This window comes from Eublepharis macularius, chromosome 3 (genome assembly GCF_028583425.1).
Source record: "Eublepharis macularius isolate TG4126 chromosome 3, MPM_Emac_v1.0, whole genome shotgun sequence".
In the NCBI taxonomy this organism is placed as follows: domain Eukaryota; kingdom Metazoa; phylum Chordata; class Lepidosauria; order Squamata; family Eublepharidae; genus Eublepharis; species Eublepharis macularius.
The window spans coordinates 136,295,349-136,313,484 of record NC_072792.1 but is presented as its reverse complement, the minus strand read 5'-3'; the positions used below and the strand labels follow the sequence as shown (position 1 = coordinate 136,313,484).

At 38.0% G+C, this 18,136-nt stretch overlaps 1 protein-coding gene across 1 annotated transcript in view; it reads right to left on the bottom strand.

Annotated features, from left to right (window-relative positions):
- The window catches only part of CIP2A (cellular inhibitor of PP2A), a 33,108-nt gene that overhangs the window by 7,146 nt on the left and 7,826 nt on the right, over positions 1 to 18,136 (bottom strand). Inside the window, exons 9-18 of the mRNA XM_054974848.1 lie at positions 17,099 to 17,323; positions 12,922 to 13,081; positions 11,775 to 11,916; positions 8,119 to 8,218; positions 5,688 to 5,806; positions 5,325 to 5,517; positions 4,198 to 4,272; positions 4,009 to 4,119; positions 3,480 to 3,676; positions 2,481 to 2,594 (exon numbers count right to left, since the gene is read on the bottom strand). Coding sequence (XP_054830823.1) covers positions 2,481 to 2,594; positions 3,480 to 3,676; positions 4,009 to 4,119; positions 4,198 to 4,272; positions 5,325 to 5,517; positions 5,688 to 5,806; positions 8,119 to 8,218; positions 11,775 to 11,916; positions 12,922 to 13,081; positions 17,099 to 17,323 — 1,436 coding nt within the window. The remainder of the gene's footprint in view (positions 1 to 2,480; positions 2,595 to 3,479; positions 3,677 to 4,008; positions 4,120 to 4,197; positions 4,273 to 5,324; positions 5,518 to 5,687; positions 5,807 to 8,118; positions 8,219 to 11,774; positions 11,917 to 12,921; positions 13,082 to 17,098; positions 17,324 to 18,136) is intronic.

Sequence of the window (18,136 nt, the reverse complement as noted above, 5' to 3'; positions counted from 1 at the left end):
AACTGCTGTTTCTTCTTTACTTCAGTACAGTTGATTGAACAGTCATAAAACAACCACAGATTTTATCTTATGATTCAACTGTAACACGCTGCAGAATAAGCCATTCTTTTTCTCCCCACTGACAAAATCATTGGTTAGGCGTTCCCCCCACCCTCAGATAAGTATGCCAGCAAATGCTGAAAGAGTCCAACTTTGAGATACCTACAGGACTTGAAAGTATTAAATTCCTATTTGTGTGCAAACAAGCCTGAGAATATAGATGATCACACTCTGGATGGCAAGAGGTAATTTGATTTGAATTGCTGCCTTAGGACAAAGAGGTGCACATATACCTGAATTTTCCTCATATTGTTTAAACATATTTAAACAAGAAAAAAAGATCATCTGGTGATTTGATATTAGGGCTTTTAAGCAGAAATGTCCATTTTACTAACCCTTGAATCCAACCTTGAAAACTGTTTTAAATATTTGGATAATTTAAAAAATAGTTTTAAATGTTTTTAATAGTTTTAAATAGTAGTTTTGGTATTCTCTCAAGAGAAAAACTTAAAGAAACACCCAGAAAAAAATCAGGAATGTATGATGCGTACATGGTATTCTTTGACCTTTTTATGACATCTCTAATGCTGAACACTGTACAGTGTAGTGGTCAGAATGTTGGACTAGGATCTGGGGTCCCAGATTCAAATGCCTGCTCTGCCATGGAAGTTTGCTGGGTGACTTTGGGCTACTCTCAGCCCACAGGGTTGTTGTGAGGATAAAATGGAGAAGAGGAGAGTGATATAAAATGCTTTAGGTGACCACTGGGGGAAAAGGTGGGGTACAAATGAAATAAAGTACCATCTTGTTTTAACTGAAAGTGCACAGAAATAATACATACAAAGTTACATTGGGCGGATTGTTACACATAGCACTTCCAAAGATATGGCTATAGTTTGGAAAATTAATTATTCTATCCCAAACTGAACAAGAGAAAAATAAATTGGAAAGGAACATTAAAAAATTTACTTCTTTCCACAAGTTTCAACACTAATTGTAGCTTTAACTGTGTCCCTAATAATTGCTCAGGAGTGACTCCAAAGGACAGGAAGCACCACCCCTTTCCTCTCCCAATCTTCCTGTCACAGGATATTCAAGTGTTATAGCAGGAGTTAAAATTTGAGAAAGCCAGCAAGTGGTTAAAGCAGCATTGCTCACTTCTGTCCTCCTCCCTCATAGCCAGTAAAGATTTTGTTGTTCTGCCTACATCCTGGCAGCCACTGCCTGGCAAGAAGCAGGGCTGGGAAAGTCCATCCATGTGTAGGTGGGTATACGCCACGGATTAATTGTGCGAGTGATCTGTGCTGCAGAGTGTCAGCAGGCTCTGACTTCTCTTACCACAAGGATGAACAAACAACTAGACAGGGATACCTGGACTAGAAAGGCGACTGTATTCTCAGGTTAGGCCTATAAAAGGTAAATATTCTTTTTTTAAAGCTGTGAAAAGATGAAGAATAATTTCAGAGCTTTTCAGGGAAAGAAACGGTTAGAGAAAAGCAAATACTGTGAAATGTAAGAGGCTCTGTCTTCCACTTCACAGCAATAGGACGTATTTTGGAGGTAAAAACAGCAAACCTCCAAACTAGTCTCTATTTCTGACAATGACAAAGATTACTTTGCAGAATGAGAATTAGAAAAGTCAGTATTGGAGAAAGACAATCTTGTACATGCTTACTCCTAAGAAGGATTAGGTTTAAGACCACAGGCTTTCTGTTCAAGTGGAATGAAATATCAGGTAGTTGGCTGTCATGGCTATTGATTAAAAACATGAACTGTAGAAAGATTTACAGATTTTCAGAACAGGCATATCCAGCTTCATTAAAAAGGTAAATAAAGGATTAGCATTTATCACCTCCAGTCTATAATGGAATAGATCTGAGTGTCTGCAAAGAACCTAGCAACTTGGCTCTCCCTTAGGGTCTGGGTGGGGGTCAAGAAAGCCAAAAAAAGGGGGCAGATTAAATACTGCTATGAATTCAAAATGCTTTAAAAAGCATCATACTACACATACGAAATAGGCTTCGGGGCATTTTAATATTAATTTTTGTTGTACAGTCATCTGATCTTGCAGCTATTACATTTTTATCCCACGCTTTCTTCAAGGATATCATGAAAGAGCATACGGTTCTCCTTTTCTCCACTGTACCCTTGTGTGGTAGATTAGGCCAAGGATGAATGATTAACCTAAATTTCTGTCAATGTGCAGGGATTTGAACCTGGGTCTTTCAGGCTGCAGCTCAGCACTCAAACTACTACCACATGACTACTCCATTCTTTACTAGGATTATTCCACCGAACGCTTCTGAGAAAGAACAAGATCAAACAACAAAACACCCACTTCAAAAACATTCGCTTTACAATAAAAAATCTGAATCAAAATTCATTTACCCCCCAAAATGTAGCACTTTTTAAACATTACTAAAGGTAGGACGTGAACTTACCTGTCATTCTGTTGCTTGAGAGATTCATTCTGTCTTTTAATAGTCTCTAGCTGTTTATTAAGAGAATTACAGGTCACCTGCAGATCTTTATATTGTCTTTCAGTGCTTTCATGCCTAAAAGAATTTGAAGTGTGATAATCAAAATGAATTAGTGGTATATGATTTTTTCATCAGCTAGTGTTTTAATAACATGTGCTAATCTTTCTAGTTTCAAAATTAGAAAGTACAGGTTTCAAATAGGACTTGCTTGCATATGTATTTGCAGGTGGGTAAAACACAGCTAAGTCAGTATAAGCCTCAAATGAAACTCTGATCAGATTTGAACACCGATAATGGCCCCTCACAGTGTAGGTGCTAAGACCACATTCTGTGGCAGCAATATGAAAGAATCAAACCAACAGCATGTTACTTATTCATAACCCTTCTATATCGCCTTCTCAAAAACTTGTTTGAGATGGCTTCCTGAGAGATTACAGAGGTCTGAAGAATTCAATTTTAAACTATTATATGCTAAATAAAATGCTCCTACAACTGAACATGAGTTGAAGAATTACTGAAGTAATGCCACCTAATTTTGCAAGCCAGTAATGATCTTAAACATAGAATTCACTCACTCCTACTTTAAGCATATTAATTTTACTTTTAAAATCACATCACTCGTGGCCTAGATTTTCAGTTAATTATTCAATCTGGTAAAAGATTTGCTTATTCTGGAAGACTATTGCATTCACTATTTAGACAACTCCAGTTTGTGTTCTAAATTTTCAGTTGTGACTCCTCTTGTTAGATATGACAGTTTTGATGTAGCACCTAACATCTGCTCCCATCGTGCACAGAGGTAAATAGAGCAAATATTAGTATCTCAAACCAATTTTAGTTATAGGAAAAGTGTGTGTTTACAGACACACAAACACACACTAGTGAACACAGATTGGTGGGTGGGTATTAATTGGCTAAATTATTACATTACACATCTTTCACAGCAGTTTAATGCCTTACTTTTGAAGAAGGTCAACAGAAGATCTTTTAAGTATTTCGTGTTCTTCAGCTATATTTTGCAGCTTCCTATTGTGTTGAAACAGTTGTTCAATATCACTCTGGGCCCGTTCAGATTCTACTTGCTGCGCCTTCAATAATGCTTCAAGATCTTCATTTTTGCGTTCGGCATCCTTCAACATAGAAGCCAGGGTTCTAGCCTTTTGGAAAGATAGGGAAAGGAGGCTTAAGAGTTTGTTGCTCAGTTCCATAACGCACTCATACTTTATGTATGTATTTAGTCTTCAGAAATTATACACTGGATCCATAGTTCCCATTTTTAAAACTAATGCCTAAGGTTTTAAAAAATCTCAGCTGTCCAGACTGGAAAGCAACATGAGTTACACAAAATCAGACTTGGCTTCTATGGGGAAAAATCCATTTAAAACTTTCCTAAGAACTGTAACTTTGTTTTTAAAAATTACTGTAAGCCATCTTGGACTGGTGTCTGAGAAAAATTAATTTGTATGTGGTTATTTCAGACTTTACCCACCTCTGACTCAGCTTGGACTCGCTGACAACGATACTGGGTAATGAGTCTGTCAGCCTGAGCAAGAGCTAACGCCTTTGCTTCCAAAAGGTCTTGCAATCTAGTTTCTTTGGACTAAAAACAGAGAATAATAATTTCAGACACCAGAGAACATGCACATAAAACAAATATGCACATTAACTACATACTCACTGCTAATGCAGATAGTTTCTGCTCATACACATCCATTATTTCAGATATCCTCACATCTGTTACTGATTCCTTCATCTGTGAGACAGCAAAATACAGCAATAGGCAAGTCAAGGCAAACCTATAACCACTTGAACAAATGAAAACATGACAGGAGTAATTATAATTACCAATTATATTGGCAGACATCCAACATTTGTTAGTTTTCCTGTATTAACAAAGCAGTAGGTCAACTGTGTTCAAGGAAAGTGTTAATTGAATCCATATGATTATGTTGCCATTTTCTAAAAATAGTTCTCCAGGCTCACCATAAACATTGCATTGAAAATACAAATACTTAGCTTTTATCTTATTGGCATACAGATGGCTCTATAATAAACATGTTTCAAGGCAATGGAAGCATCCCTTTACAAGTTTATACTCATGGGAGGTCACTGATATTATAAATAAGCATTACCTTCAAGCAGAAAAGCCAAGTGTGTATTAGGTTCTCATCCTTTATATATATATGTTAAATAAAAAAAGAGGATACTTCTGAAAAAAAACCAGGCCCACTATTCTGCCCAAATTTTGCTGCAATATTTAAACAGACTAATAGGCCATTCTTTATTACAAATATAGACCCAAGAATGCACTTTTTGCATCTATCAAGCAATTAGGACAACTCTGCAGTTAAGTGTTCAGGGGCTGAGGATCCTCACATTCTGTTACCTCACCAACCTCTTTCCTGCCATTTTTTATTAACCATCAGGGCTACTGCTTCTGTAGTGTGTATTCTTGCTCTCTCTCAGATGTGTTGTCAGATCCATCAAACAAGAAATGGGTGGCCTACTGGGCATGTTGTACCTATTTTACCGTTAGAATGTAACATACAAGTTTAGCAGTACAATCATAACCTCATTTATTTGACAGCAAGTAGACTAAATCCCTGGCCGTAGGGGAGGGATAAACTTTCATACTGAATGGCTGACTCCAATCTTTCTCTTCAGCCTTCCTTTGTTCAATGAATTCTAGGAAACTGGTGTAACATGATCTTAGCAGATTGGACCAGACTTCTTTGCATTTTACATAAACCAAGGAAGAAATGCTACTTTCATCCTAAAAGTTATGTATGTTAAAAAGCCATTAACCTCCATGCCAGACTGAAGCTTCTGTATCAGGTCCTGAATGTTGAAAGTTGCAGCATCCTCATTTGGAGAGCAAACAACAGAACTCTTCAGTGAATTAACGCAAGTCATAGTTGCCTGCATGTGGTTCCTTTTAGATACATGCTCCACTTCCTGATGTCTGTAAGAATTATTGGCTGCAATGCTTTCACCAAGCCTATTTGGAGAACAAACAAACACAAAAGAAAGATGAATTAAGGAGAAAGGAATCGTAAGTAATGACAAAAAATAAACTATGTTTAAGGGGAATATAGGGGCAAAAATGGGCAACAACAGTAAGTGCCTGAAGAAGACAGTAATACAAGCATTAATGTGAAAGAATCTCACACTATGGCAGGAAAATCTGGTAGTGGAGCCGCTTCAAAAAGTATTCTAAGTCCAGCTTGCACTTGCTCTCTGTGGTCTGATGTTAAAGCAAAAGCCAAAGGTGTAACCAAACGCTGGTCCTAGACATAAATTGCTTGTCAGTTCATATAATCAGTTCTTTAAGAAAGGCAGGCAAGACAGCAGGAAAGGCAAGCACATAAACATAAAATGATTTACTTTTCACTGCATCTATGTACACATATGATAGAAAACTACATTTTACTGGCTACAAGTACTTTTTCTAAAGCCTTAGCACATTCCCCTACTCACCCTTCCTTTGCTGTTCCATACAGGGGTGTGCAGTTCAGTTTGGAATTGGGATTAAAATCCCAAATTTTGGCTGATTCGGTGAAATTTGGGTATTCCAAATAAAAAAAATAAGAATCCTGAAATTTTACAGAATTAATTTGGCAAAATTTGGCCATTGTTTCCTATGGGAAAATCAATCTGGAGGCTATCTAGTAGGCTGGGGGGTGGGAGGGCATTTTTAACCAACCTTCACCAAATTTGGCAGTACTCAGCTACAAGTACAAGGCATTCCTTTGCTTCCGTTGGCTAACTTGAAACAGTGTCCCTTGCTTCACTTTGGTTTGGGTGGAATGGATGTGATTCTCTGGTGCAATATTGGTCCCCTTGCTTCACTTTGGTTCTGGAGGGCTTTCTCTGGGATAAGCTCAGCTTGCATTTGGGAGTGTGCCTTGGCCGCGGAAACCTTGCTCCAATGTGTTTCTGCACTGGGAGCAGCTTTTGTCTTTTTCCCCATGGAAAACAATGGAGTTGCTGGGAATACTTTGTTCAGGGGCCCATAGGATTCCTGAAAATTGTGTGTGTGTGTGTGTGTGTGCGCGCGCGCGCACGCGTGTGCGGGAAGTGGGGGGTGGGGAATCTTTAGAGGATAGTCAGGAGTAGGTTTCCTCCAAATTTGGTGAAGTTTGGCTGAAAAATGAACCCCCACCCCCAGCCTGCCAGGCAGTCCCCGGAGCAAGTCCCCCATAGGGAATAATGGCTGAATATTACCATTTTTTTCAGAAATAGCTGAACCAAATTAGAGAATCAATTTGGAATTCAGGGAATTCTGAATTGTTTTCAGGATTGGTTAAGAAATTCAGATCTACCATTTTTTTTGGCAGGGGTGGGGAGATGCTCAGCTGTCGTTCCATACACCCAAAAATTAAAGTAAAAGGTAGCAAATCACTGAAATTACCCCACAGGAACCAGGGTGGATTTGATTTAAATCAAACTGATTTAAATCACGATTTAAATCACTAGTCAGTAAGGCTTGATTTAAATCATAGTTTTCTACATAAAGACTAATTCTTGCTGGTATGACTTTAATATGCAAGTAGATGCCTGCCTTACCGATAGGTAAAGGAACTTCATTAAAGTATTCCCAAACTGGGTCTCTTTTACGGCCTGCTGCCATTATAGGTTTTTTCCCCCAAGGAAAGAATGTGATAAACCTCAGGTCATACACACAAAAGATCCAAAGACTTGTGCAGTATTGTGCTCAAAAAGTTTCACTTTCATTTTGTACTGCTTGCCCCTCCCTCCTCACACTTAGTTTCTTCTTGTGCAGATCTATTCCACTCCAAACAATCAGAAAAAGATTGTTTCTATTCACTGAACTTCTTGAAACTTAGCACTGAAGGGGTTGATTCTGTCTTCATAGGTTTGTAGAACAATAGGATTAAGGTCTTTTTCTCAACTCTGTTCATGTTATAACATTTTTGCTGTGAAGAAGAGGCATGTGATCTCTGCTGAGCTGACACAAATTCAGTTTTGAGAACTGCAAAACCAAGCATCTGTGATAATATCTTGTAGGCAGAGAAACTGCCCAATAATCTTACAAAAACCTCTGGAAGAGCATGACATTGTGAATGGATTAATGGAATTTATTTACCCAAAAAATTAAACATATACAGCCTTATTCTACATAATTAAAAATTAATCTTTATTTCATGGTGGAATAACCTTTGGATGGTAATATATTTTCCTCAAAAAGCATTTTATTTAAAAAAATCCGATTTAAATAAAAAAAATTTGATTTTTTTTAAAAAATCGATTTTTATCCACCCTGACAGGAACTAACGGTAGACTTTAGAAAAACCAGATACTGTCTTGATATAGCTATACCTCTGCACGCTTTAATTCAAGCAATCTTTACTTCAATTTAATTTTACATAAAACTGGAGTCATTGTCTGAACTGGGGTTGTGTTTCATCTCATATTTTATCTACATGATTTTCATAAGGATGTTCTCTCTGGTCTGGGAAAGCTAAGACTTGGTATATATGTTTTCAAATGTTTAAGGCAACAAACATTTATAGCTTGCCAGAACTGAAAGCCACCATTCAACTGCACATTATCTCAATTACGGAAGCACAAAGCATACCTGAAGAACTTTGTAAAAGCTGACTTCCATGCTAGGAACTTGTTGCTTAAGTTTGCTCATAAGATCCAGTGTTTTTAATATTAGTTCAGCAGCAAGCTTGCTAGAAAAATGAGAAGAAAAAAGGACATCACATTAATTGTACACATCAACGTTCCTAACATTAAGTCCTTACAACAGATTTTTTATTAAAAAACAGGGTTCTTTGTAAAATGAGAAAAAAGGAAACTTTCTAGACTGAGATTTGCTTAAATAATTATAATAACAACAACAACATTCGATGGTTGTTATGGGTTTTCCGGGCTGTATTGCCGTGGTCTTGGCATTGTAGTTCCTGACGTTTCGCCAGCAGCTGTGGCTGGCATCTTCAGAGGTGTAGCACCAAAAGACAGAGATCTCTCAGTGTCACAGTGTGGACAAGATCTTGGCAGGTCATTTGTATCTACTCAGGAGGGGTGGGGTTGAGCTGAGTCATCCTGTAAGAGTTTCCCAGGGTGTGGAATGCTAATGGCGGGAGGCTTCACTGTATCCTGAGGAGGTTCTTTTGCATATGGATTGGTGCTTGATGTGCTAATCTTCTCTGCAGGGCTATTGTCGGGTGTAGAGTGTTTTGTTAGCCTGGTGTTTTTCAGAACTGGAAACCATGCTCTGTTCATTCTTAAGGTTTCTTCTTTCCTGTTGAATTCTATGAACAGATGGATGGGGTGGCCATGGAGAGCCCTCTCAGCCCAGTTATAGGAAACTTCTACATGGAACATTTTGAAAAAACAGCTCTAGAATCAGCACCCCACAAACCTAGTGTATGGTTCCGGTTTGTGGACGATACATTTATCATTTGGAGCCATGGGGAGGAAGAATTGATGGAGTTTTTGAATCATCTCAACAACATCCACCGGAACATACAATTCACAATGGAGAAAGAAATCGAGGGAAAACTCCCATTTCTGGATACCTTGGTCATCCGCAAAGCAAACTTTCAGTTAGGTCACAAGGTCTACAGGAAACCAACTCACACTGATCGGTACTTACACAAAAACTCCAATCACCACCCCCGACAGAAAAGAGGCATAATGAAAACATTAGTGGATCGTGCAAGACGGATATGTGAGCCGCACTTTCTCAATGAGGAAATTAATCATCTAAACCATGCACTTCAGGCAAATGGCTACTCCAGAAATGAAATCCGAAGAGCAATCAAACCCAGGATGAATCAAACAACCAAGGAAAAACAGTCTCCTACAGGAAAAGTGTTTTTGCCATATATCAAAGGAATTACTGATCAGATGGGAAAGCTTATGAAAAAGCATAACCTTCAAGCAGTATTCAGACCCACCCGAAAAATACAACAGATGCTACGATCAGCAAAAGACAGTAGAGACCCCCTCACCTCTGCAGGAGTATACCGTATACCCTGCAGCTGTGGACAAGTTTACATCGGGACCACAAAGCGTAGCATCCAGACAAGAATAAAAGAACATGAAAGACACTGCAGACTTGGACAACCTGAAAAATCAGCAGTGGCTGAACATAGCCTAACTCAAACAGGGCACAGTATCTTATTCCAGGACACCAAAATACTGGACAACACTTCCAACTACTTTGTCAGACTGCACAGGGAAGCCATTGAAATTCACAAGCATAAGCAAAACTTCAACAGGAAAGAAGAAACCTTAAGAATGAACAGAGCATGGTTTCCAGTTCTGAAAAACACCAGGCTAACAAAACACTCTACACCCAACAATAGCCCTGCAGAGAAGATTAGCACATCAAGCACCAATCCATATGCAAAAGAACCTCCTCAGTATACAGTGAAGCCTCCCGCCAGTAGCATTCCACACCCTGGGAAACTCTTACAGGATGACTCAGCTCAACCCCACCCCTCCTGAGTAGATACAAATGACCTGCCAAGATCTTGTCCACACTGTGACACTGAGAGATTTCTGTCTTTTGGTGCTACACCTCTGAAGATGCCAGCCACAGCTGCTGGCGAAACGTCAGGAACTACAATGCCAAGACCACGGCAATACAGCCCGGAAAACCCACAACAACCATCGGTCTCCGGCCGTGAAAGCCTTCGACAATACAACAACATTCGATTTATACACCGCCCTTCAGGATGACTTAACACCCACTCAGAGCCGTTTACAAAGTATGCCATTATTATCCCCACAACAAAACACCCTGTGAGGTGGGTGGGGCTGAGAGAGCTCCAGAGAACTGTGACTAGCCCAAGGTCACCCAGCTGGTTTCAAGTGGAGGAGTGGAGAATCAAACCCGGTTCTCCAGATTACAGTCCCATGCTCTTAACCACTACACCAAACTGGTAAAGCAATACAAAATGACAATTCCTAGCTAAAAAACAATTCTTAGCTATAAAGTATAGAAATTGCAGACAATAGCTTGATAAAGTATTATTTATGTGGCTATTCCATATTTATACTATACTTTGCATATGTATTCTTCTACTGCATGTTAGCTACCACTATTGTCTTTTGCCCATCAAGTGAATTTTCAGGAACATCTACAGAAGCTGTCCAAATATGAGAGCTATTAAAGACTTAGTAAAAAGTCCAGTAGCACCTTTAAGACTAACCAACTTTATTGTAGCATAAACTTTCGAGAACCACAGCATGCATCTGATGAAGACACTTGTGGTCCTCAAAAGCTTATGCTACAATAAAGTTGGTTAGTCTTAAAGGTGCTACTGGACTCTTTACTATTTTGCAACTACAGACTAACATGGCTAACTCCTCGGATTAAAGACTTACATTCCCTTAACCTGTACTTTAGGAAGGAAAGCAGATTCACATAAACACACACGTGGCTTACCACATAATTAATTCTGACAACATGGAAGCTACTACGCACAGAACTCTTATGCCTTCACTGAGCCAAGAATCTGAGACATGAACTACAGAACTCTTTCTGGCATGGCATCCATCCTGTGCAGGGCCAGTCACCGGCCACATTTCCTCCTTCCAAAAATGTTGTCTGGCTATTAGTATTGATGCTGTTCTTTAATTATAGGTGGAGTATTTTCATGTTTTTAAAGGGCAATTTTTAAAGAGATGGTACTCTTCATTAAAAATACTTAGAGAGTTTTCTTGATTGAAAAGTAAATAATAAAGGTATCAAATAGCAAATAACTCCACTTCTGGTGTTGAGGATTGTTGGAACACCCAATTCCAAAGCTTTTGCTCTGGCTCTTGCAGCATATTTGGAAAAAAAAAAGCATGTAAAGCTCCTTCCCTTTCACTTGTCTCCAAGCAGAGGGCAGTAACCCATGTTGAACACTGAAATCTACATGTTTGGATGACAGAAAACTATTTTCCCCCCATGCTTGAGGGAGCTTGCTATACTACAGTATAGTGTTCAACCAGTTTGTTAATTAGCCTGTATAAAACTACATATACGTGACAAACATTAAGATCAAAGTATAACAAAACATTTAATTCCTTGAAAATACATATATTTATACAGTTGGACACTGAATATAGTAAGATTAAAGTATTCTCTAAATTTCAAATCTTAAGTCTAGCCTGTTACCAGGGTTCATCAACATTATATTGAGGTTCTCTTTTCTACAGAACCTGAACTATTATTTAAATAAAAAGTAAAATTAAAGATTAGACCTGGGAATTTACTTTTCTTGTGCTTACCTCAATTCAGAGTCCATTAACTTCGCCCCAAAGCCAAAGTCAATTCCACTGCAGGTAAACTGGTATTCTATTAAGTATGTGCATTTGCTAGCTGTTAGAACCTTTGTGACATGTGTTTTTAATATGTCATCTGCACAAAGCGGTATGTTATGCTAAGGATGTAGAGTCCGGTTTGTAAGATTTCAGATAAAAATATGGTATGTGCCAATTCATAAATGAATAGCAGTTAGACCTGAAGGAAAGAAAACTGAAGAGTGTATTTGCTATTTTGTTTGTGGAAAACAAAGTCATTTATACTTTTAAATTCTATAAATATGCCAGTTTTATGATAAAGTTATAAATGATGCATTTTATATTGTTAAAGCAGAAAATCATGGTTTAGGGTTTTATAGTAAAGTAAGAATTGCATATATTTTAATTTCTCCCAAATTTTCTGTCCCCCCCGCCGCTTTCAAAATTTCCAGAATTTTTACATCTGTAGTTTAACTACAACTGGTTAAAGCAATTATGGTAATGAACACTGACACCACCAATGATTCTTACAGTTTACAAATCACCCAAAGAATAGTTTGCAACTATCTAAGTGACTCTACTTTTAATTGTCTGAACTTCTCACAAGCTCTGTGCACATCAACATTATACGGCTATGAAGTCTGTGGCCAGTTCACACTTCGAGGCCACTATGTTTGCTGGATGTACATCACACTTTTTGGTAAAGACCACAGAACACAAACAGAAAATGTAAGCATCTCTGTACACCCAAAGAAACACTGTAAGTAGCTGCAACTGTCAGCAGCCCTCCAACATATCGTCTGAAAGTTTGTAGACCCATTTCTGCTCTCCTCACATATATTATTCACCATGGCAAACACCACGCTACTCACAAAAAACCCATATCTGCTGTAAACTGTAAGACAGATCTTAGAGAAACTTGATTATTACATTGCCCAATCAAAATTTAACTGGTGAGAGATGATTTTTCTTCCTAAAACTTTTTTTAAAATGGTTTCCTACAGTTTACATGCTTACAACCTAAATCTTTTGAATGAGTATTTATATTCAAGGCATTTCCACAAGGTTACTCAATGCGCTAGGCACTGTGGTTTCCAAGTATACTGTTACTACAAGAAATTTGTGTCAAGGATATTTATCAAGATGTCAATGGCCTTCATCATTTTTTCACATTTCTTCTTTAGCAACAGGTCTTCTAGCGAGTGATCCGGAACATAAAGATGGTCGAGAAGGACAGGCAAAATAAGATCCACAAAGCGTTCAGCAGTAGCACATTGGCCTGTATCAATAACATCCTGTAACACAGATATTTCATGCTTATTGTCATCTAAGTCACAGATGGAAAAATTATCCCCTAGTTCTCCCCTAAATCGTTTTCTAGGTTCAACAGTACATTCATGCTTAACATCAAACTTCATGACACACACCCTCCATCAATGTTACAGATGCTTCAGCTTTGTTGCACTACTTTATAGCTGCCTGTTAGTAACTATTCTATTTATCAAATCAAGTGTTTGATTACACATTTAAAGTCAATGACTAGAACAAGAGCTGGCAACCTTTTCTAATTAAGGAGCCAAACTACATCAAAATACAGAGCCAGAGATCGAAAAGTCAATGTAAAAAAAGTAACTAAAAATATACAGTTAATAATCTATAGTTTCTGCATCCCAAGCACTTTTTTGTTATAAGTCCTTTATTAGAAGGAGGAACCCTGCTTAATAATTTAGTGTACTGTTTTAAGCCTGCTCATAGTTCGTACATAGATTACTGGCAAATGTTCAGTTCCATCATTTCCCTTTTCCGTAAAGCATTTCTAAGAAGCCCTTTCATTCCAGATATAGGCTCTTGTTAATTAAATTCCCTTGCCCCCCTTCGGGATACCTCTGCATAAAACAATAGATGTCCAGAAGAAGACTAGAACAGGGAGAAGGCAAGTACTTTCCCCCTTGATATCTAGTTTTCTCTGTGGAATTAAGTTAGAGAGATGTTTTTGGTGTCATATAGTTCTGCTATATACACAAGGTGCTCATCTGGAACAGACATATTCAGACAACAGGTGGCTTCGACAGTATATAGCAGTGGGTCTTAATCTTTAATCCAGTACCACCTACACAACAACAATCAAACTCCCACCAATTATAATACTTATATGCTGATCATGGAGGCTCGAGGTATCTTACAAAAACACATCCAGCATGTAACAGACAATCACAAAACAAACAAGAAAAACACCACTATACAACTTTCCTTCAAAATTACTACAAAATGCCCACCTAAAAAGAATGGCTCTCTTACAGAACATGCACAGCCCTCTGTACCTTCTTGGGAAGAGCATTTCATAACACTAAAACTGCCACCACCAAAAGAGAAAGAGAGCACACAGACCTATGCTGTCATTGAACGGACAGCTCCAAGAGAGGGCTTAACCAAGAGAAAGTCCTGAGAAATTTAACAGCATAAAAAGCTTCATAGCCAGAAAACCGACATAAAAATAGCACAAAGCAACTTAATATATAACATCTTTCAACTAAAATAAACAGACCCATTAGCACACAACCATTTAAAACAAAGCCATAAATAAACAACATGATGCCATTACAACAAGCCAGGGCATAACACCATGAATAATACACTAAACAGCATAAAATGATATAAAGTGGCCAGAAGCAGACCATAAAGCATTTAAAAGGTAAAACCACTTAGTTAAAAACCCTGAGTAAAAATGAACGCCTAAATGAGAGCAAGGCAGATGCCAGGCAAGCCTCACAGGAAATGGCATTCCGACTAAAAAAAACCCCCAGTACCTAATGCTAAAGATAAAAAGTGGCTTAATGCCAAACATGAAAACAATAAACCAGGATTCCTGTAGCAAACAAAAGTATATACTTAATGGCCTCACCAGGTACACAGAAAAATATGACTTCATAAATTAACCTAAAGAACAGGACACTCTGCCCCCCAAAACACAGCCTGTACATGCAGGATTACAGCTGAACATGAGGAAGACCAAAGTAATGACCACTGAGGAATTACACAATTTTAAAGGTGACAATGAGGAAATTGAAATTGTTCACGATTTTCTGTTCCTTGGCTCAATCATCAACCAAAAGGGAGACTGCAATGAAGAAATCAGAAGAAGATTGAGACTTGGAACAGCAGCTATGAAGGGGCTAGAAAAGATCCTCAAAGATAAAGATGTGTCTCTGGGAACAAAGATCAAGATAATCCAAACTATGGTATTCCTCATTACCATATATGGCTGTGAAAGTTGGACAGTGAAGAAAGCTGACAGAAAGAAAATTGATTCATTTGAAATGTAGTTCTGGAGGAGTTTTGTGGATACCTGGACAGCCAAAAAGACAAATAAGTGAGTACTAGATCAAATCAAGCTAGAATTCTCCCTAAAAGCTTAATTGATCAAACTGAGGCTATCAAACTTTGGACACATCATGAGAAGAGAAGAGTCTCTGGAAAAGTCAATAATAGTAGGAAAAGGGGAAGGCAGTAGGAAAAAAGGAAGTCCCAAAATGAGATGGCTTGACTCAATAAAAGAAGCCACATCCTCTAGTTTGCAGAATCTGAGCAAGTCTATTAATGATAGGACATTTTGGAGGTCTCTCATTCATAGGATCACCATAGGTTGGAGGGAATTTGACGACATAATACACACACACAAGTGATCCAAGAAACACCATGGGGTGGAGGATTATTTTGTTTTAGCCCCTGAGATATTATAGATTCCTGAATGGGAAGATATGGGGTGCGGGTGGAATTCTTCCAGTTTCTCAGCCCCAGCTTGAGCTATAATATTGCTTAGTAGTGATCATATCATTTTAAGCCAGTATATTGTCAGCCTGTTAAGATAGGTAGTATGTTTGCAGTTGCCAAGAAGAATCTACCAAATAAACTTAAAATTTAGTAATTGGTTCTCAGAAAGAAGGTAGTTGACAGTTTGAATATTTAAGTAGGGGAATTTTATAGGTCTGAAGAACTTCAATGTTAAAGCGTATAGATGGCACGTGAGGAGGATAGGATATGATTGTTTCAGTAATGAAATTAGTTTGAGGAGTGAAATGTGTTTACGGAAAAAGGCTTTGAAAGTTGTTTTTACAAAATCTACATGGACAAAAGAATATGAAGCACATTTTTAGTTCAGACTGTGAAACTACTCAACAATTGTAGTAATATAAAATGAATGTTTGATGAAGAAGTGTTTTCTACTGAGCATTAATATACAAAGTAGACTGCATAGATATTAGAATGTCAACAGTTTCATCTGATTATTTCCAAAGAATGGTTGTATTTCAAGTATATTTTACAATTGCTCTTTACTTATGTCTTTACTTCAAATATGGTCACAAAAGAGCAAGAGTCAAGTAGCACCTATAAGACTAACAGAATTTGTGGTAGAGTATGAGCTGCTGCACTGCTACAGACTAACACAGCTACCCATCTTGATCTATGGTGCACAAATTGCAGGAAGATCCTTAACTTGCAATTTCCATTCCTTTTGCAGCATGAGTATATTTATAAAAGTCTTCATTCTTCAAAAGATGGTTATATCTGACAGTATTCAAGCAGGTGTTTTATTTGCTACTTACAAAAATGATACAATCCAACATGTGTATAAAACTCTGAACTGTTATATTTTACATACACTTTCTGTATTGAAATTTAGACCTTAGTATAATTTCCCCTTAAAATAAAAAAGAAATTATGAAGATATCTAGAAATAACCCAATGGAGTAACCCCCTAAAAGATATTTTCTCTAAATAAAATCCAATATAGACATTTATGGATTTAGATACAATTTCTGATTGGCTTACACGTGCCATTTTCATTTAAACCAGCCAGCAACATCTAGGCTAGACTGGTTGCTAACCGGTGCAGCTTACTTACTACAAAATGGGTAGAAGTGAAGCTGTTATCTGTCCCAAAGAAAGTGCTGACAGTAGAGCAAGTGCCAAAGTCTATTACTGACAGTCTCTCTGCACAAGACATCTTACATGAGGATGCTCAAGTGTAGGGAGATGCAATGCTAGCTGGGAAGGGTAGTTTAAAAAGATAGAGCCAGCAGAGATTCCTCCTCAAAGGGTTTGTTAATTTCATTGACAGTCTTCAGGGAGGCAAAGATGAAATTAACAAACCGTCTTAGGAGTGATCTCCACAGGCTTTTTAATCTACCCTTGTGTAGAGGTGAAATTTTAAACTATGCTTCCTGGCTAACATTGCATCTCCCTACACTTGAGCATCCTCATGTAAGATGTCTCGTGTAGAGAGACTCTGAGAAATTAAAAGAATTTGGTACCTCAAATATCTCCCTGAACAGCTCCAAGGCCAGAGTTGAGCAGTTTTCAGGTGCTTCCAATGGCTGATTTGACCAATGCACTAGGAGAACATATGGCTCCGAAGGTTTAGATCGAGATGCAAGTCGTGTGCTTCCATAGCCTGCCATATTTGGTTCCAATATTGCTTGACACAAGACACGACGGAGTTCTGGTACTGAACAGAAAGCAAGAAGTAACTCCAATACCTGGTCAAAGGGGGGCAAAAAGAGTTGCATGTGTTTTTCTTCTAAGCAAAATATAACAGCAGTATCAAAGCCTGGTTTAGTTTTTAACTGTACATCATTTTTCCAAGCCCTATATATTATAGTAACAAAGGATTTAACTTATTAACAAATTGCTTTCCCCCTATTACCCCAAGGAATGTTAGTGAGCTGAAAATGTTGGGTTTCAGCAAGAGATAATGGAAAGTTATATATGAAGCTGAATCACCCTACCCAGTACTTATTCTGACGATCTTACTTGGCCTTGCTATCGGAGATTCTTTAACCAGAAATAATTTGAATTGAACCTAGAAATTTCTGTATGCAACTGTCTGCTCTACAGGCTGTGGCCTATACTCTCAAGAGAGCTTTCAGTTTTATCTTTTGGAAAAGGTTGCTAATTTGGAGATGGAGAAACTGATATTCTTCACAGGTATACTACAAGTATTATTCAAGGAAGTACAATGGCACCTTAGGGACCAACAATATTTTCATGTTGTAAGCTGTCTGAAGAAGGGAGCTCTGACTCTTGACACCTTACATCCTGAAAATCTTGTTAGTCTCCAAGGTGCCACTAGACTCAAAACCTGCTGTTCTATTGCAGACCAACATGGCTATCCACCTAAAACTATCTTCAAGGAAGTACATTTTTCAGCTATTCCAAAGGAGATACAATTTTATATATATTTGAGGTTTCCCATAGACACAACTGTAAATGCTTACATTACTTATCACATTATATAATTATTACGTTGTCATCCACTCTGAGCCTGCTTGCGGGAAGAGCGGGTTATAAAT